General features: G+C 35.8%; 1 protein-coding gene across 6 annotated transcripts in view; it reads right to left on the bottom strand.

Annotated features, from left to right (window-relative positions):
• C2CD6 (C2 calcium dependent domain containing 6) overlaps nucleotides 1-18,724 on the bottom strand; it is a 153,832-nt gene that overhangs the window by 13,924 nt on the left and 121,184 nt on the right. For all 6 annotated transcript variants that reach the window (XM_053906297.1, XM_053906309.1, XM_053906302.1 and 3 more), the window contains one exon: nucleotides 16,382-16,440. In XM_053906297.1, the coding sequence (XP_053762272.1) occupies nucleotides 16,382-16,440 (59 nt within the window). The remainder of the gene's footprint in view (nucleotides 1-16,381; nucleotides 16,441-18,724) is intronic.

Raw genomic sequence — 18,724 nt, 5'->3', positions numbered from 1 at the left:
GCTCTGTGCTGACAGTTCAGAGCCTGGAGCCTGCTTCGGATTCTGTGTCCACCTCCCTCTCTCTGCCCCTCCCCCACTCATGCTTTCTTTCTCTTTCAAAAATAAATAAACATTAAAAAAAAAGCTGAGGGGTAGGAGAACATAAAAGCTTAAACCTTATAAAAAAACTACAAAGAGCATTCTTTTTAATTTTTTTTGAGAGTGCAAGTGAGCAAGTGAGTGAGGGGCAGAGCAAGAAGGAGAGAGAGACAGAGAAGCAGCACTCACCCAAGGGTCATGTTTTACCCGAAGCTGGGCTTGAGCTCACTCAAAGTGAGGCTTGTGCTCACCTGAAGCAGGGCTCAGTCTGACCTGAAGCAGGGCTTGTACTCACGTTTTTGTTTTGTTTTGTTTTGTTTTTGAGAGAGAGAGAGAAAGTTACATAGGACATTTTTCATAGGAAATTGATTAAATAATTTTTGTATAGGCTCACAATGAGAGACAATAGAATCTACTAGTTTACAGCAGATTTCAAACTCAGTCTGCCTCAGCTCAAAACCCAGGCTTACCACTTGATTTCTAGATGTTCTCAGACTAATCAGTTAGCTGCTCCATGACTTACCTTTCCCACATATATAATAAAGTAAAAATATCTACTTCACAGTATTGTTATGAGGATTAAATGAGTTAATGTATTAGGATACTAATACAGTAACTTGTGATAAAAGTATTGGCTATTATTATAAAAAAGAATGAGATCTTGCCATTTGACAATATGGATGGACCTAGAGGGTATCATGCTAAGTGAAATAAGTCAGACAGAAAAAGTCAAATACTATATGATTTCACTTACATGTGGAATCTGAAAAACAAAACAAAAAAAGAAAACTAGACTCTTAAATACAGAGAAAAAACGGGTGGTTGTCAGGAGGGAGGCAGGTAGGGGGGATGGGCAAAATAGATTAAGGGAATTAAGAGGAACAATTTTCCAGTTGTAAAATACATAAGTCATTTTGTATGGGGCTGCAGCATGGAAATATAGTTAAAGGTACTACAGCAGCATTATGTGGTGATAGATGATGACCACACATCATAATGAGCATTGAATAATGTATTGAATTGTTGAATCAATATGTTGTCCACCTGAAACTAATATAACACTGTGTGTTAATTATACTTTAAATAAAAACTATTGGCTATTATTAAGATAAAAATATTTTAGCCATTTAAAGTAATGAATTTGATATACAGGTTGTACAAGCAATGTGATAACACATGAAAATTTAAGGTACAGAACAATATGGCTAGTTGATCATAATAAGCAGTCTGGAAAAGTGCCAGTCGCATATAAGGATGTCTTTGCAAAACTGACTCAAGTGGGATAGGACAAATTCAATAGACAATAATTTAAAATTTTTTTTTAATAATTAAAATATATGATTATGCATTTGCCAAAATCCATTGATCTTTACTTCACAAAGAATGAACATTAATGCACATAAACTACAACCAAAACAATAAAAAAAAAAGAATGTTAGTAGTCAAGAAATAATGCAGACATTGATAAATGAATCTAATTGTATTATAAATGTAATTACACTGAAAGGGGTAGGAGAAAAAAGGAACTGGCCATAGTAACTTTGGAAAATAATGTTTTGAGTGGAAACTCTAAGGCTAAAGACAAAGTAAACTGTACATAAACACTGTGCACTAGAAGGTAAATTTGTTCTTCATGAGTATGGTATAATTTAGTAATTCTGACACTGCTTTGCATTCATATTGGGGCTGAATAAATAAATAAATGAATTGTGGATGATGACAGCAGGTTTCTCACTGTGGGAGAGAGAAGTTACTTTAGATACAAGCAAGAAAAGTGGGTTAGAATAACTCAGTGATACTGGAGTAAGTTCAGAGACATCAGTAGAAACTTAGAAAAATATATAGAGAGTTGGATACATACAGAAACAAGTATAAATATATCTAAATATTTGGGTTTGCATACATACATATATTAACTGTCCTCTGAGAAAGCCTAGACACAACAGCAACAAACACACCCAGTTCCCAGAGCCTGGTTTCAAGTATCATTCTCCAGTAAAAATAACCAGGGATCCTTGTAAAAATGGTTGATTCTAGGACTGGGGCAAGAGATATACAAGATACACCTGGAACATCTTATAGTACAAAAAGTAGGAAAGTGCTCAAAAAACAAAAGGATGGGGGCATGTCAAAGGGACACAGGACATACTGAAAGAGTTCCTAATGGCCACCCACCCACCCACACACACACAATAACATCGTATTGGATTATAACACAAAATATAAAATATATTTATTTAGCAATAAAATACCTGAAAGAAAGAAAGAAAGAAAGAAAGAAAGAAAGAAAGAAAGAAAGAAAAGAGAGAAGAAAAGAAAAAAGAAAGTAAGAAATTGGCTGATATAACTAGGGAGGATCTGGTTCCAGGGACTCAAGTGAGCAAGTCACTATCTCTTCATATCTTTCTTGCTCTGTGTTGTTTTTTTTTTTTTTTAATGCATTCTTTCTTAGATCACAGCTAGCTCTTGCTATAAAAGAATAAAGATTTCTCTTAATATTCTTATATCAAATTATATGGTTATCCTGGTAGCCACAGAGACAGTATCAAGTTTGTCAACTACACCAAGGATCAGAGTTGAGGCAGGGATGATATCCTCAGGAAGGGATACTGACAGACAAAAATATGTTAACTATATGGACAACTAATATGTACACTCATGCCTCATTTTATCATGTGTTGTTTTATTGTACTTCCCAAATATTGCTTTTTTAAAATAAATTGAAGATTTGTGGAAACCTGGTGTCAAGCAAGTGTATCAGTGCCATTTTTCCAAGAGCATTTGCTCATTTTGTGTCTCTGTGTTACATTTTGGTAATTCACACAATGGTTCAAACTTTTTCATTATTATTCTACTTGTTGTGCTGATTTTGTGATCATTTATTACAACACTGAAAGCTCAGATGATGGTTAGCATTTTTTAGCAATAAAGTACTTTTAAATTACGGTATGTGCATTTTTTAGACATAATGCTATTGCACGCTTAATAGACTACAGTACAATGTAGGCATAACTTTTATATGCACTGGGAAACCAAAAAATGCATTTGACTTGCTTTACTGTGATATTCACTTTATGTGGTGGTCTGGAACCAAACCTGCAATATCTCTGAGGGTGCTTGCTGTGTTGAAATAACTGCCTATCTATTTCAACAAAAATATCAGATTTTTACCTCATACCAGAAAAAAAAGTATAAGTGAATTAAACCCATGTAAACATAAAAAACCTGTACTAGAAAGACATCTAAGAAAATACTGACATAATCTTGGGAAGGGGAAATACCTTCTAAGAAAAATTATAAACTAACTGCCACAAAGGAAAAGTTGCCAGATTCGACAATATAAAAATTTAAAATTGCTGTAAGGACTCCAAAGAAGTCTAAAAACATAGATAACAAACAGTATTGATAACAAAGCATTGTTATTTGAAATACATAAAACGTTCTCACATATAAACACACACCCAATTTGCATATACAGGCTGAGTCAACAGAAATACAAATGGATAATAAACAGGTGAAAATTGTTCACTCATTAATAATCAGAAAAATGTAAATTAAAATAACAATGGAATATCATTTTTGTGTGAACAACTAACAAAAACTAAAATGAACAGGGTATGGAATAGTGAATATTTTCTTACATTTTGGGTGCAAATACAAATTAGTAAATATGGTTTAAAGGATAATCTTGCAGGATTTATGTCAAAATTAAAAACACTCATATATTTTGATCCAACAAGTCTACTTTTCATATTTATCCTATGGTATACTTGTACAGGTGAATAAAGATAATACTTACCATTTAGTAAGTGACTAAATTCATTATGTTCCAAGCCCTTTAAAATTCTTTGAAATAGATGATAGTATAATCATTTTGCAGATGACAAAACTGAAACTCAGATGTAAATTGCCCAAAGTTATATGACCATGAAAGTGGAAGAATCTGCATTTGAACCTAGATATTTTTGCCTGTAAAATCCAAGGTCTTTTTACTATATCATACTAGTTCTCTTACCATCACCAAACACTGCCTTTAATTGGTAGGTAAAATCAAATTCCCCATTCCTCCCCACCTTTCTTGCATCTTGACCTTTGGGGAAATGATTTAGCATCCTGTCATTGTCAAGGTTTAAATAGAAACAAACTAAGCTATATCTTGAAAGTCTTAATTTATGAAGGGGATCTAAAAATGTGAGGGAATTATTGAAAGACTGTCACCTGAATGAGCTATGAGTTGAAAGAGATGTTTGTTAGTCCTTTCCAATTCAGATTAGCACTCCAGAAGTTTGTCTCAAAATACTGCATTTCTTTAACACACTGTCTACCTTGGTTCATAAAAAAGCCTTCTTTTAACTTCAAACAACTTCAAAGTTTATTTCCCCACAGAATTCTGAAGATTTTGTGACTTTGTGAAGCAATTACCTTAGACTTTTATGAATTTGTTCTAGAATACTGATGTCTTCAATTTACAAGCTTATTGCCCTAGGCGATAGATTCTTTCAAACTTCTAAATCTGTTATTCATACATAACCTGTTTTATGGCTTACCAACTGAATTTATCTTGTTCAGTTTATCTGTTGTATATACAGGTTTGACTACCATCCTTAAGGACAATATTTAAGGTAAGTTTTCCTTTTCTTTACTTTATAAAAATTCAACTCTTTATTTTGAAATACTGTAGATTCCCATGAGTTGTAAGAAATAATAGAACTCAAACCCTTTATTTAGTTTCTCTCAATAGTAACATCTTACAAAACTGTAGTAGAATATCATAACCAGGATATTGACATTATACAGTCAAGATGTAGAACATTTCCACAAGAATCCCTAAAGTCCTTTTATAGTCAGTCACATCCATTTCTTTCCTGCCCCCACTCCCTATTTAATGCCTAGGAACCACTAATCTGTTCATTTGTATGGTTTTGTAATTTCAAAAATATTATATAAGTGGAGTCATACAGTGTATAACATTTTGGAATTGGCTGTTTTCAGTCAGAATAATTCTCTGGAGATTCATCCAAGTTGTATATATCAATACTTTGTTCCTTTTAATTACTGTTATTCCATGGTATGGATGTACCACAGTTTATTTAGCCATTCACTAATTGAAGGACAATCTGGGTTGTTTCACTTTTTGGCTATTATGAATAAGGCTGCTATGAATATTTGTGTTTATATTTTTCTGTGAATATAAGAATTTCTCTGGGATAAATGCTCAAGAGTGCAATTCTTGGGTTTCATGGCAGTTGCATAGTTTTTTGACAAACTGCCAAACTATTTTCAGGTGTGGCTGTAAAATGCTTAATTCCCATGAGCAATTTCTCAACATTTCACCAGTATTTGATTTTATTATTGTTTCTTATTTTAGGCATGAGACTTAGGTCAGAGTTTGGTTTTGTTTCTCAACAGATGTCCAGTTGCTCCAACACCACTTGTTGAAAGGCTATCTTTCCTCCATTGAATTGCTTTTGCATAACTGTCAAAAATCAGACATGTTTTTGTGGGTCTATTTCTGGCATATTTATTCTGTTTCATTGATATTTGTGTCTCTCTCAGCTCTAATAGCACACTGTCTTAATTTGTGGTTATTGTAGCTCTATAGTAGGACATAGCATCAGTTAAAAAGATACCCCTTACTTTAACCTTCTTTTTAAAGATAACTTTAGCTATGCTAGCCCTGTGCCTTTCTACATATATTTTAGAATGACCTTGTCTATGTTTACAAAGAGCTGGAGTTCAGATAGAAATTGTATTAAATCAGGAGAGGTGTAGAAGATGGTAGCAGAGTAGGAAGACCCTAGGCTCATCTCGTCATGTGAACACAACTAGATAACTATCAAAACATCCTAATTAGGGGTGTCTTCATGTGACTCTTGATCCTGGGGCTGTGAATTGGAGACCCATGTTTGGTGTCGAAATTACTTAAAAAATAAAATTTTTAAAAAATCATCCTAAATACCTCAGAAAATCACCCTGAAGACTGACAGAACAAACTATACAACTAAAGGGAGATAAGAGGCCACATTGAAGAAGGCAAGAAGTGTGGAGACATGGTTTAGAGGAGAAATGGATCATGGGTACTGCAGAGGGGAGGGAGCCATAGTTGCAGAGAAGGCTGAGAGAGAGTATGACACATAGGGGATCACACAAGGAGAACATTTCCTCAAAGCCACTGGCTGGGAAAAAGAGAGGGGCTGATTTTTGTGAGTCTGCCACCAGCGTGGCTTAAAGCTTAGAGTTTTAAAGGTCAGTCAGCTTGGCTGGGATAGAGCACTGAGGGCACTGCCCATCTCCTGGAGAGAAGGGCCCAAATAACCTGGGGGCAGACAGCATGGAAGCAAAGATTTGAAGAACACCTCGGGCACACAAGGGGGGAGATTATTTGCTCTTCTTGGAGTCAGTCCCTGAGAGGTAGCATGCGGGAGGATCTCTCTCCATGGACAAAGAAGCTGGCTGGAGCCATTTCCCTCCCCACCTCTCAGCATAATCACAGTCACCTGGGAGAAGCAATCCAGCATTGACACAGGCTGCCTAACTTGCTTATACCAAGTTCTACACCTCTGCTCTCTGGCAGAACTTCCCTTCTCAGTCAAGCTTGCCTCAGTCCCAGTGCAGTGAGCCCCACCCCGGAAACCAGCAAAACCCCTACCCACACCACATTCCCAAACAACGAGTTCTGTAGGGCTTCAGTTCTAGTGAAAGAACTATCAGGTCTCATTTAACAAGTAGAACAGAGAACACCTAGTTTAAACTCACCACATTCTGGGCAAGGACCAAACACTGTCCACTGCAAGCAAGGAGAACCTCCACAGATGACCAGCCTAAAAGATACAGCAGCCAAAACACAACAGCAGAGCGCACACAGTACACATTAGAGACACTCCCTGATGCACCAGGCCCTGGAAACCACATGGCCACTTCTCATACAGCTATTACTCTCTGGTGCAGAAAATATAACTGGCATTTCTAACACAGAGAAAAAGGCAGAGCCTTAGACAAAACCAAGACAGAGGAATTCATCCCAAATGAAAGAACAAGATAAGGTCACAGCCAGAGATCCAAGCGAAAAAGATATAACAACTAACATGATTGATGGAGAATTTAAAGCACCAATCATAAGGTTACTCACTGGGCTTGACAAAAGGATGAAAGACATCAGGGAGACCCTTATCACAGAGATAAAAGTTTTGAAAGAATCAGAAATAAAGAATGCAATAACTGAGATTGGAAAAAGGTTTCAGGCAATGAAAAGCAGGCTGGAATCAGCAGAAAAATGAATTGGTGATATAGAAGACAAAATAATGTGAAACAAGCTGAACAAAAGAGAGAAGGAAGAATTATAGAACATGAGAATAGACTTAGAGCACTCAATGACTCTATCAAACATTAAAACATTTGTATCATAGGAGTACCAAAAGAATAAAAGAGAGAAAAGGAAGCAAAAGCCTTATTTGAGGAAATAACTCAAAACTTCCCTAATCTGGAGTAGCAAACAGACATCCAAATCCAGGAGGCAGAGAGAACTCCATCAAAATCGACAAAAACAGGCCAATACCAAGACAGGTTGTAGTTAAATTTGCAAAATATAATGATAGAGAAAAAAATCCTAAAAGCAGCAAGAAAAAAGAAATCCCTAACCTACAAGGGAAGACCCATAAGGCTAGCTGCAGATCTCTCCACAGTACCTTACAGGCTTGAAGGGAATGGCACAGTATATTCAAAAGTATATTCAAAGTATATTCAAAGCTCAGAGCCTGGAGCCTGTTTCTGATTCTGTGTCTCCCTCCCTCTTTGCTCCTCCCCTACCTGTGCTCCATCTCTCTCTGTCCCTCAAAAATATATAAACATTAAAAACAATGGGTAGAAGGCATGAATAAACATTTTTCCAAAGATGACATACAGACGGCCAACAGACACATGAAAAGATGCTCAACATCACTCATCATCAGGGAAATACAAATCAAAACTACAATAGGATACTACTTGACACCTATAAGATATTTGAATTACTATTTTTGGATTATTTGGGTAAATACATAGTATTTACTTTATTGAATCTTTACCATATTGAGTCTTCCAATCTCTGAACATGGTATGTTCCACCATTTATTTAGGCCTTCGATTCTTTCTGTCAACATTTTGTAATTTTTATCATACAGATTGTTTACATGCTTTGTTTGATTTGTAAGTATGTAATTTTCTTTGGAGTTATTGTAAATGTTGTTTTTTAAATTTTTGTTTCCACATTTTCATTGTTAGTATATAGAAATGCTACTGATTTTTTCATTTTGAATTTGTATCCTCCAACCTTACAGATCTCACTTATTATTTCTCATATTGTTATTGTTGTTATTGTTTTTAGAATCTATTTTATACACAACCATTCCATCTGAAAATATAGTTTTATTTCTTTTTTTCTAATTTATGTGACTTTTATTTCCTTTTCTTTTTTGTTACAATGGATAAAACTTCTAGTACTATATTAAAAAAGAGCATATATCATTGCCTTATTCCTTATCTTTGAAGAAGAGCATTCAGGCATTCACCATTGAGTTAATGTAAACTGTAGATTTTTGCAGATGCACTTTATCAAGTTGAGAAAGTTACCTTATAATAGTTTGTTGAGAGTTATGTCATGATTGTATGTTGAATTTTGTGAAAAAATCTTTGTGTCAACTGATATCATATTTTTCTCCTTCAGTCTGTTGATATGGTGAATTACATGACTGATTTTCAAATGTTGAACATGTCTTGCACATCTGGATATGATGAATTACATGGACTCATTTTCAAACGTGGAACCAGCGTTGCATGGCATATAATTTTTTTATACTTGCTGTATAAGTGTGCTAATATTCTGTTGAGGATTTATGCATCTAAATTCATGAGCAATACTGTTTGTAGTTTTTTCTTCCTTCCTTCCCTCCCTCTTCTTTTTCTTTTCCCTTTCCTTTCCTCTTTCCTTCTTTATCCCTTTTTTCTTCCCCCTTCCCTTTTCTTTCTTTTCTTTTTTCTTCCTTCCTTCATTCCCCCTTCCCTTTTCTCTTTCTTTCCTCCCTTCCTTTCCTCCTTTCCTTCCTTCCCCCTTCCTCTTCCTTCCTTTCTTCTTTCTTTCTTTCTTTCTTTCTTTCTTTCTTTCTTTCTTTCTTTCTTTCTTTCTTTCTTTCTTTCTTTCTTTCTTTCTTCTTTTCCTCCCTCCCTGCCTTCCTGCCTGCCTGCCTTCCTTCCTTCCTTGTCTTTATCTGGTTTAGGTAATAGCCACATTAAATTAGTTGGGAAGTACTCTTTAGTCTTCTGTTTTTTGAAATAGATTGGGTAAAATTAGTGTTAATTCTTTCTTGACTGCTTGGTAAAATCCTCCAGTGAAACCATCTGTGCCTGGACACTTCTTTTCCAGGAGCTTTTAATTACCAATTCAATTTTTTTTTAATGGCTGTAAGACTATTCAGGCTGATTAATTCATCTTAATTGACATGGATAGTGTGTGGTTTTCCAGGACTTGGTCCACTTCTTCTAAGTTGTCAAATATATGAGCCTAAATTTCTGGGCAGCATTTCCTTCTTATCTGTTTAATTCTACAATGATATACTCTATTTCATTCCTGATGTTGGTGATTTGCATCTTTTCTCTTTTTATTTTTGCCATTCTTATTAGAGGTTTATTCATTTTGTTGATTTTGAAGAGCCACCTTCATTTGTTTCACTGATTTTCTCTATTATTTTCTAGTTTTCAAATTCATTAATATTTGCTCTTATCTTTATTATTTCCTTCGTCCTCCTTGCTTTGGGTTTAGTTTGCCTTTCTTTCTCTAAGCTCTTGAGATGAGAGCTTAGATTATTTATTTGACAGTCTTCATCTTCTAGTGTATGCATCTAGTGCTATACATTCCTTTCAATGGCTGTGTTAACTATGTCTTATCAGTTTTGATATGTTATATTTTCTTTTGTACTCAGTTCTATGTATTTTTTATTCCATTTGAGACTTCTTTTACCTGAAGATTATACAGAAGTGTGTTGTTTAATTTATAAGCTTTTGGAGGCTTTTCTGTTGTCTTTCTGTTGTTGATTTCTAGTTTGATTCCATGCTATGTAAATGACCCAAAGATGGCTTCTACATACTTCCACCCTCCAGGTTGTTTACCTCTTCAAAACAGGCTGAGACCCATTAGCTCAAAAGCCTGCCAGCGCCAAACTAAAACTTGTGTACATCCAATGGTTTTAACAATAACCCAAATAGGGGTGCCTGGGCCACTTAGTCAGTTAAGCATCTAAATCTTGATTTCAGCTCAGGGCATGATCTCATGGTTCATGGGATCAAGCCCCATGTCACGCTCTGCCCTGATAGCATGGAGCCTACTTGGGATTCTCTCTCTCCTCTCTCCCTCCTCCTCCCCCTGCATGTGCTCTCTCAAAATAAACATTTAAAAATAATAAAATAATAAAAATAACCCAAATTAGCTATTTAAAGCCCACCTGCTTTGCATACCATATGAAACTGTGCCTAACATATGCTAGCCATAGATAAGATAAACCCTGGGTATATAAAGACCTCTAGTCCCTGCTGCCCTTTAGACTTCTCTGACCCTGAGACTCCCTGCTGAGTGAAATGACCTAGATATGTAACCACCTCTCCAATAACCCTGTCACCCAGGAATTTCCATGCTATGTGGAAGTGGTGGCCTCTGTTCTATAGCCTCTGGATGGTCTCATGCTGTGAGGGACTTCCCCCCACATTCAAACCTATTAAAGTGTCACTCAAATAAGGCATGTGTGTGCTAAAGCCACCTTATGGTCATCTTTTTCCTTGATCAGCCCCCAAGTTCCTTCAGCCCTCTATATTCCAATGTGGTCAGAGAATAAAAGTTCATATGGTTTCAATTATATTAAATTTGCTGAAGTTGATTTTATGATCCATGATGTGGTCCATAAAATCTAAATGTTGCATGAGCACTTGAAAACAATGTGTATTCTGTTGTTGGGCAGAGTGCCAGGTCTTGTTGGCTTTTTTTGTTCAGGTCTTTTACTAGCTGATTTTTTTCTGTCTAGTAATTATAAATTACTGAGACTGGGCTGTTGACATACCCAATTAACTATGGATTTTATTTCCTCTTTCAGCTTTATCAAATTTTGTCTTATATATTTTTAGGCCCTGTTACTTTAGGGTTACTATGTCTTCCTGGTGGACTGATACTTTTATTTTTATATAGCATCCTTTTTTGTCTCTAGTAATTTTCTAATGTCTATCTAGTTTATCCAATATTAATACAGCCATTGCTGTTTTTTATGATTAATGTTTGCATGTCATATCTTTTCCCATTCTTTTGCTTTTGTTAAAAACAAATATGTAAGTTTTATGTTATTTCCTATACAATACATAATGTTGGGTCACATTTTTTATTCACACTGCCAACTCTTTTAAATAGTGTATTTAGACCACTTATATTTGAAGTAATTACTGACATATTTGGGCTTAAGGCTGCCATTTTATTATTTATTTGTTTTCTGTTTGTTTCCTCTATTTCTCATTCCTCTGTTTCTCTTTTTTATTGTTTTTTTATGGGTTGATTAATATTTCTTAGAATCCCACATTGATTTATTTATGCTGTTTTTGAGTATATTGCTTTTTATAGTTTCATTAGTCGTGGTATTATATTTACATAACATCACAATTTACTGCTATTGATATTTTACCTGTTCAAGTGAAGTATAGAAATCTTACTCCTGTTTAGGCCCCTTCACTTTTAGAATATTATTGTCTTAATTATTTCCTCTGCTTACAACGTGGATCAAGTAGATGGTGTTATAATCTTTGCTTTGACCATAACATCTTAAAACTCATGAGAAGGAGGATAGTCTGTAATATTTGCCCACTCATGTTCTTTTAATTCTGAAGTTCCAAGCCTTCTCTATTTTCTTTCTTTTCTTTTTTCATTTCTTTTTCTTTTCTTCCTTCCTTCCTAGAGACTTTCCTTTAGCCATTCATTAAGGATCTGTTTGCTACCAACAAGTTCTCTTCGTTTTCCTTTATCTGAGAATGTATTCATTTCTCTGTCACTTCTGAAGGATATTTTTCCCAGGTGTAGAATTGCCTGTTCTTCTCTTTCAGTACTTGAAAAAATGTTGTGCCACCTCCTTCTGATCTCCATAACTTTAGATGAGAAAATCACTGTCATTCAAATAGATATTCCCCTGTAGATAATGCATTGTTTCTCTATGACTGCTTTCAAGGTGTTTTTTTTTTCTTTAGTTTTCAAATGTGCAATGATGATGTGACCTGGTGTAGATTTCTTAGGATTTATCCTCTTTGAGACTTGCTCAGCTTCTTGAATCTATTAGGTTTATGTCTTCCACCACATTTGAGAAGTTTTCAGTCATTATCTCCTTTAAATACTCTTGCTCTTTCATTTCTTTTTCTGCTTCTCCTCTCCCCCTCCTCCTCCACTTCCTCCTCCCTTTTTTCCTCCTTCTCCCTCTCTCCCTGTCCCTCTCCCCTCTCCAATCCTTCTGGAACTCCAATAATATGAATGTTAACTCTTTTGCTATTGATCAAGAGGTCCCTAAAACTCTGTTAATTTTTTTCAGTTTGTTTTCTTTCTATTGCTTAGACTGTGTAAATTCTGTTGGTATTTTCTTAAATTCACTGCTTCTATCCTCTGTCATCTCCAATCTACTATTAAGCCCTTTAAGTGAGATTATTATTTTGGTTAGCCTTTTTCAGTTCTATACTTTCCACTGATCTTTTCTACAACCTCTATGTCTGTGCTGATAATTTTTGTTTCAAGAGAACTTCTGATTGCTTGGTGAAGCATTTTTATGGTGATTGCTTAAACTCCTTGTCAGTTATTTTAACATGATTCATCTTGGTGTTTGCATCTTTTGATTATCTTTTCTCATTTATGTTGTGATTTTCCTGGTTCCTGGTATGAAAAATGATGTTCAAGTATATCCTGGATACATAGGATCTTATATTATGAGAACCTGGATTCTTTAAAAAATGTATTTTTAAGTTTATTTATTTTGAGAGAGAGAGAAATCGAGCAGGGGAGGGGCAAGGAAAGGGAGAGAGAGAATCCCAAACAAGTTCTGCACTGTCAGCACAGAGCCTGATGTGGGGCTCAAACTCATGAAACCGTGAGATCATGACTTGAGCAGAAATCAAGAGTTGTATGCTTAACTGACTGAGCCACCCAGGTGCCCCCCAGAACAATTTTTAGCAGGAAGTCACCCTGTTGGGATGTAGCATGGGGCCAGCCAGGTGGATGTACATGTTCAGCTTCCTACCAGGTATCCCTGACACCACCCAGCAAAAGTGGGGCAATGACTCATACTGTCTTATTGAAGACAAATAGAATGAACATTAAGCATCCTCCCTGACTCTGATAACACCTTCTCAATGAAAGTGAGGCAGCCACTTGAACCACATTTTACCTCCAATGTGGGTGTTTACCTCCAATGTGGGTATAATATCATCTCTCCACTAAGCCCCCTGACACCAGGGATTGGGGAAGGAGAAACAGAGTGCCAAGTAGCCTGTCTCCCCACTGCTTAGTTTTGCCTCATTGATGTCAGGTGGGGATGGAGGCTCAATTCCCTACTGGATCCTACTGACATAGGGGGCAAGGGAAAAACTAGTGCTAGCCAAGACTCCATTACACAGCCTCATTAAATTTTGTTGCTACTAAGTGTGGATGGAGGCTCAGTTGGCTATTGGACCCAACTGATACCGCCCTGGTGCTAGAATCAGAGTATTGGTTACTTTCACAAGCCAGGGGATGAGAAGATCAGCTTCTAGCTTAGCCCCACCAACACTATCCTATCAAGGGATATCGGAGTATTGCCTTGTTCTGCTGGGTGGAGATAGCAGAACAGCTGCCTGCTCAGTCTTACTTCCACCTAATGGGGAAACCACAGTGTGCCACCTGTTTACCAGGGGTAAGGGTGGAGTATGAGATAAAAGATCAACTTCCTACTTGTATCCACTGAAACCATGTGCTGGGAGAGGAGTGTAATTTTTTCATTGGAGTTTGGCTGGAGTAGGGCAGGCATTGATAAAACAGTTTACTGCTGTTAGCCTACCCCTTTCTGGGTTTCTTGGTTAGAGGGAACAGGCTTTCCTTGGAGCTTTAGTCTGTGCCTATTGGCAGCTTCTAGTTGCAGGCTTCTGCAGTGTCCTGTTCAGAATATATTAGGAACAAATAAGGAAACTTAGAAAACTCACACCATGTCCTCAGATCCCCAGGAAGCCTACCTCCTTCTTTCTTTGTTTCAGAGATTTCTTATGCTTGTTTGTTAAAGGTATATATATTTTTAGTTGTGATGGGAAGAATCTAGGAGGAATGGGGTTATTCCATCTTGTCCAAACTGAAGTCTCTTCATTTTAATATAAAGCTTTTGAATGTTTGTAGGTTCCTTTAGCACTACTATTTAATTTCTCAATGCTTTTATAGTAACACTTTTTTTACTTTATTTTTAATTTTTTTATTTTTTAGAATATTTTTTAATGTTTATTTATTTTTGAGAGAGAGAGAAACAGAGTGCAAGCAGAGTGAGGGGCAGAGAGAGGGAGACACAGAATAGAAGCAGGTTCCAGGGTCCAAGCTGTCAGCACAGAGCCTGATGCAAGCTCAAACTCATGGACCATGAGATCATGCCCTGAGCTGAAGTCGGATGCTTAACCAACTGAGCCACCCAAGCACCCCTATTTTTTTTTTTTACTTTAAACAGTAGTATTACCAGATTACAGATTTGTGAAGATAATCTGGGATGTCCTTACCCTAGGATTTACAGGATAATCTCATCTTGATTCCTACTTTAATGGTATAAATGAAGGCTGTTCTTTCTCCTCCACCATGCCTCTTCCTAATGCCATGATAATTCTTTTTCCTTTATCCTTTATCTTTTTTTATACAGTGATGAGCTTTTGCATATAAATTATATAAATATTGTGTGTATGTGTTTGTGTTTCTAACAGAGAAATTACAGGGTTTTAGCTGAGTTGAATACACCAGTCCCCACATGGGCCTTGACTGCCTCCAATCTAGAGTCTTGGGAAGTTGTGGCATGCAGTTCTTCACATCCACAGGTGGCCTTTGGCCTTGGCTGCAAGTGATCTACAGGGGATCAGGAGTATAGGATATCTGGGAATAAAAACTATAGAGTGTCATTTACCTAACACTACCAATACTTTTAGGGGGCTGTCACAAAGCAGTTGGTAGAAAGAAACTATTAGTGATAACAGCAAAAAGACAAAATCTATGTGGCAGACAAAATATAACATCTATTGGGTGACTACTTTGTACTACTGTTCCAGGTGTGAGAAGATAAAAAGATAAGTAAGATAAATACCTTACTCCAATGTAGAAAAGACTATGGTCAAATATCGTATAAAAGATAGGATATTGCTTTGGTGGTAATATGCTAAATCACCTAAAGTGCCATAGCTAATATGTAGTCAGGCTCAATCTGAAGCTAGTTGTCAAATCATCTTTAACTGTCAATGCTACTTTGCCTATGCCTGCTGTACTTTGTAAACTTATCTCACTTAGAACAATTATGTTACTGTATATATAATGGTTTACTCCAAATGAGTCTTTCTGCTACTTCACTGTAAGGTCTTTTAAGTTCAAGATATTCATATACCAAATCCTACTATCTACAAAAAATATTAGTAGGGGGTTCCAATGTCTTGGATTAAGGAGTCAGTTAGTCATTAAAAATTACAAGGAAAAGCACTTTGATTCTTTCCCCTTGTGAGAGATGATTCTTACCTACTGAATGTAAAATAGGAAGTAGACCAAAATTTTATTTCTCTTCTCACCTTCCATGTCAGTATTTCTTTCTTGCCTGGTTGTTCTAAGTCACACATCCCCTGTTCCATTTCTGCAATACTTACTGCTATTTTCAAGACGCAGAAGAGGAATCCATTATAATTAATTTCAAGTATTAATGGACAAAAGAGATGAGAATGGCTTCTTTAAAACTATTTATATCAAAACAGATGGGCAGAGGTGGTCTATGCTTCCCTAGTGCTATTGTGAGTTGCCCACTAAGCAACAGATATATGGGGGGAAGCAGAAGTAAAGAATTCAGAAGTGTAGCCTGCTAAAGTTAATGTTGTTTATAGTGCTTTATAATAATTTATAGATTTTTATATGATAAATATATAGGATAAATATATAATAAATTTTATTTATAACAGATTCATAATAATGCATATGCTTGCTTGATGACAGAATAATATCAGTAATTAATTCAAAACAATGTAAAATATTAATGATTTTTAAATGATCTATCAATCTACTTACTGATTTGCCCTTTTTATTTGAATTTTTTTGTCCATGGAACTTATCTTGCATTAACCTATCTGAAAAAGAATTAAAAAAAAGATTATATAAATAAGTTAGCACTTGTGGCATTTGACAAACACGATCTATAGGCATGTCTCTAACTAATGATGGTGCAGCATAGCAATTAAGAGCACAGGTTCTGGGACCAGACCGCTTGGACTCAAACAGTCTCTGTAAATAACCATCTAACTTTGGACAAGTTATTTTGGCTCTCTCTGTCTCAATTTCCTCCATCTGTCAAAAGATAAAGATCCCCTGCCATAAGGCATGTGATTTTAAGGGCTAAAGCATCTAACACTGGTCTGGAACATAATAAGCACAAAAAGAATGCAACTTTTGTTGTTTTTGTTACTACTACTCCCTTTGCTCTGACTCCTGATATACTGTAACCTTGGGTCTGTCACCTAATAAGTCCAATTACTATTTTCAATAGTATTGTTAAAATGCATGCACTAAGTTATTAAAATTAAATGTCACAATGGTCTATATTTTTATGTCTTTTAGTCAGATGACAGTATATATTTGTATGGAGTACTTCTATTTTTCTGGTTCCTAATGTTAGTTCAAAAAATAAAAACTAAATTACGAACAAACAAAACCTTATCATTGCACTCTACGTGGTTCTGAATGTTTTTTGTGGGTGTTAAATTTTATGCACGTTATTCAAAGTTGTGTTTGACTAGATATTTAAAAGATTGCTTTTACTCATCCTTCTTGGAATCTCATTTTAGCATATCCTCTAGGAGTCATTTGGGTAATCTTCCATTATACATTTACTATTCATACCCAAATCTATAAAGCTGTGTAAACAATCTACATCTTAGATACTTTTCATTAATAATTCTGTATTTCCTCAATAATTCATGACCGTAGGAGGAATCTCATGAAATAAACTAAAATAATTTATAAAGTATAGAATGGAACAATTATAGTCTTTAATTATTGGTAGTCCTAGGCTGAGATAAATGTGCATAAATATATACATTTATATAAGGGAGTGAGAGGTATCAATGAAAGTAGTTCCAAAGTAATGGAGCTAGGCAAATCCTCTAAATTTTTTACAAATAATAATAAATCAAGGAATTCAACAAGAGTGAATCAACTCTAAGTATACTGCATTTCATTTATTTATTTTTATAAAAGTAAAACTAACTTATGCTTTTTTTTTCAAGTTTTTATTTAAATTCCAGTTAGTAAACATACACGGTAGTATTAGTTTCAAATGTAAAATTTAATGATTCATTACTTACATACGACACCCAGTGCTCATCACTATTAGTGCCTTCCTTAACCCATCACCCATTTAACCTAGACTCTCACCCACCTCCCCTCCAGTAATCCTCACCTGTTCTCTACAGTTAAGAGTCTGTTTCCTGGTTTGCCTTTTTTTTTCCTTCACATTTTCATCTGTTTTGGTCCTTAAATTCCACATATGATTGTAATCATTTGGTATTGGTCTTTCTCTAACAGTTCACTTAGCATGATACATTCTAGTTCCATCCATGTTGTTGCAAATGGCAAGATTTCATTCTTTTTGATCATCAAGTAATATTCTGTGTGTATGTGTGTGTGCATTTGTGTGTGTGTGTGTGTGTGTGTGTGTGTGTGTGTGTGTATGGACATGGGCTCTTTCCATAGTTTGGTTATTGTTGATAATGCCGCTACAAACATTGTGGTGCATGTGTCCATTCAAATCAGTATTTTTTATTTCTTTGGGTAAATACATAGTGGTGCCATTGCTGGACTGTAGGGTAGTCCTATTTTCAACTTTTTGAGGAACCTCCATACTGGTTTCCAGAGGGGCTGCACCAGTTTTCATTCCCACCAACAGTGTAAGAGGATTCCCCGTTATATACATCCTTGCCAACACCTGTTGTTTCTTGCATTGTTCATTTTAGCCATTCTGATAGGTATCAGGTGGTATCTCATTGTACTTTTGATTTGTATTTCCCTGATGATGAGTGATGTTGAGCATCTTTTCATGTGTCTGTTGGCCATCTGGATGTCTTCTTTGGTAAAATGTTTATTTATGCCTTCTACCCATTTTTTTAATGTTTATTTTTGAGAGAGAGAGAGCACAGGTGGGGGAGGAACAGAGAGAAAGGGAGACACAGAATCGGAGCTATCAGCACAGAGCCCAACATGGGGCTCGAACCTACGAACGGTGAGATCATGACCTGACCCAAAGTCAGATGTTTAACCAACGGAGCCACTCGGGTGCCTCTCTTTCACCCATTTTTAATTGGATCATTTGGTTTTGGGGTGTTGGGTTGTATAAGTTCTTTATATATTTTGGATACT

The sequence above is a fragment of the Panthera pardus genome, unplaced genomic scaffold, assembly GCF_024362965.1.
Source record: "Panthera pardus isolate Hobbes unplaced genomic scaffold, ASM2436296v1 HiC_scaffold_10, whole genome shotgun sequence".
In the NCBI taxonomy this organism is placed as follows: domain Eukaryota; kingdom Metazoa; phylum Chordata; class Mammalia; order Carnivora; family Felidae; genus Panthera; species Panthera pardus.
The sequence above is the reverse complement of the archived record's forward strand: the minus strand, read 5'-3'. Positions and strand labels throughout refer to the sequence as shown.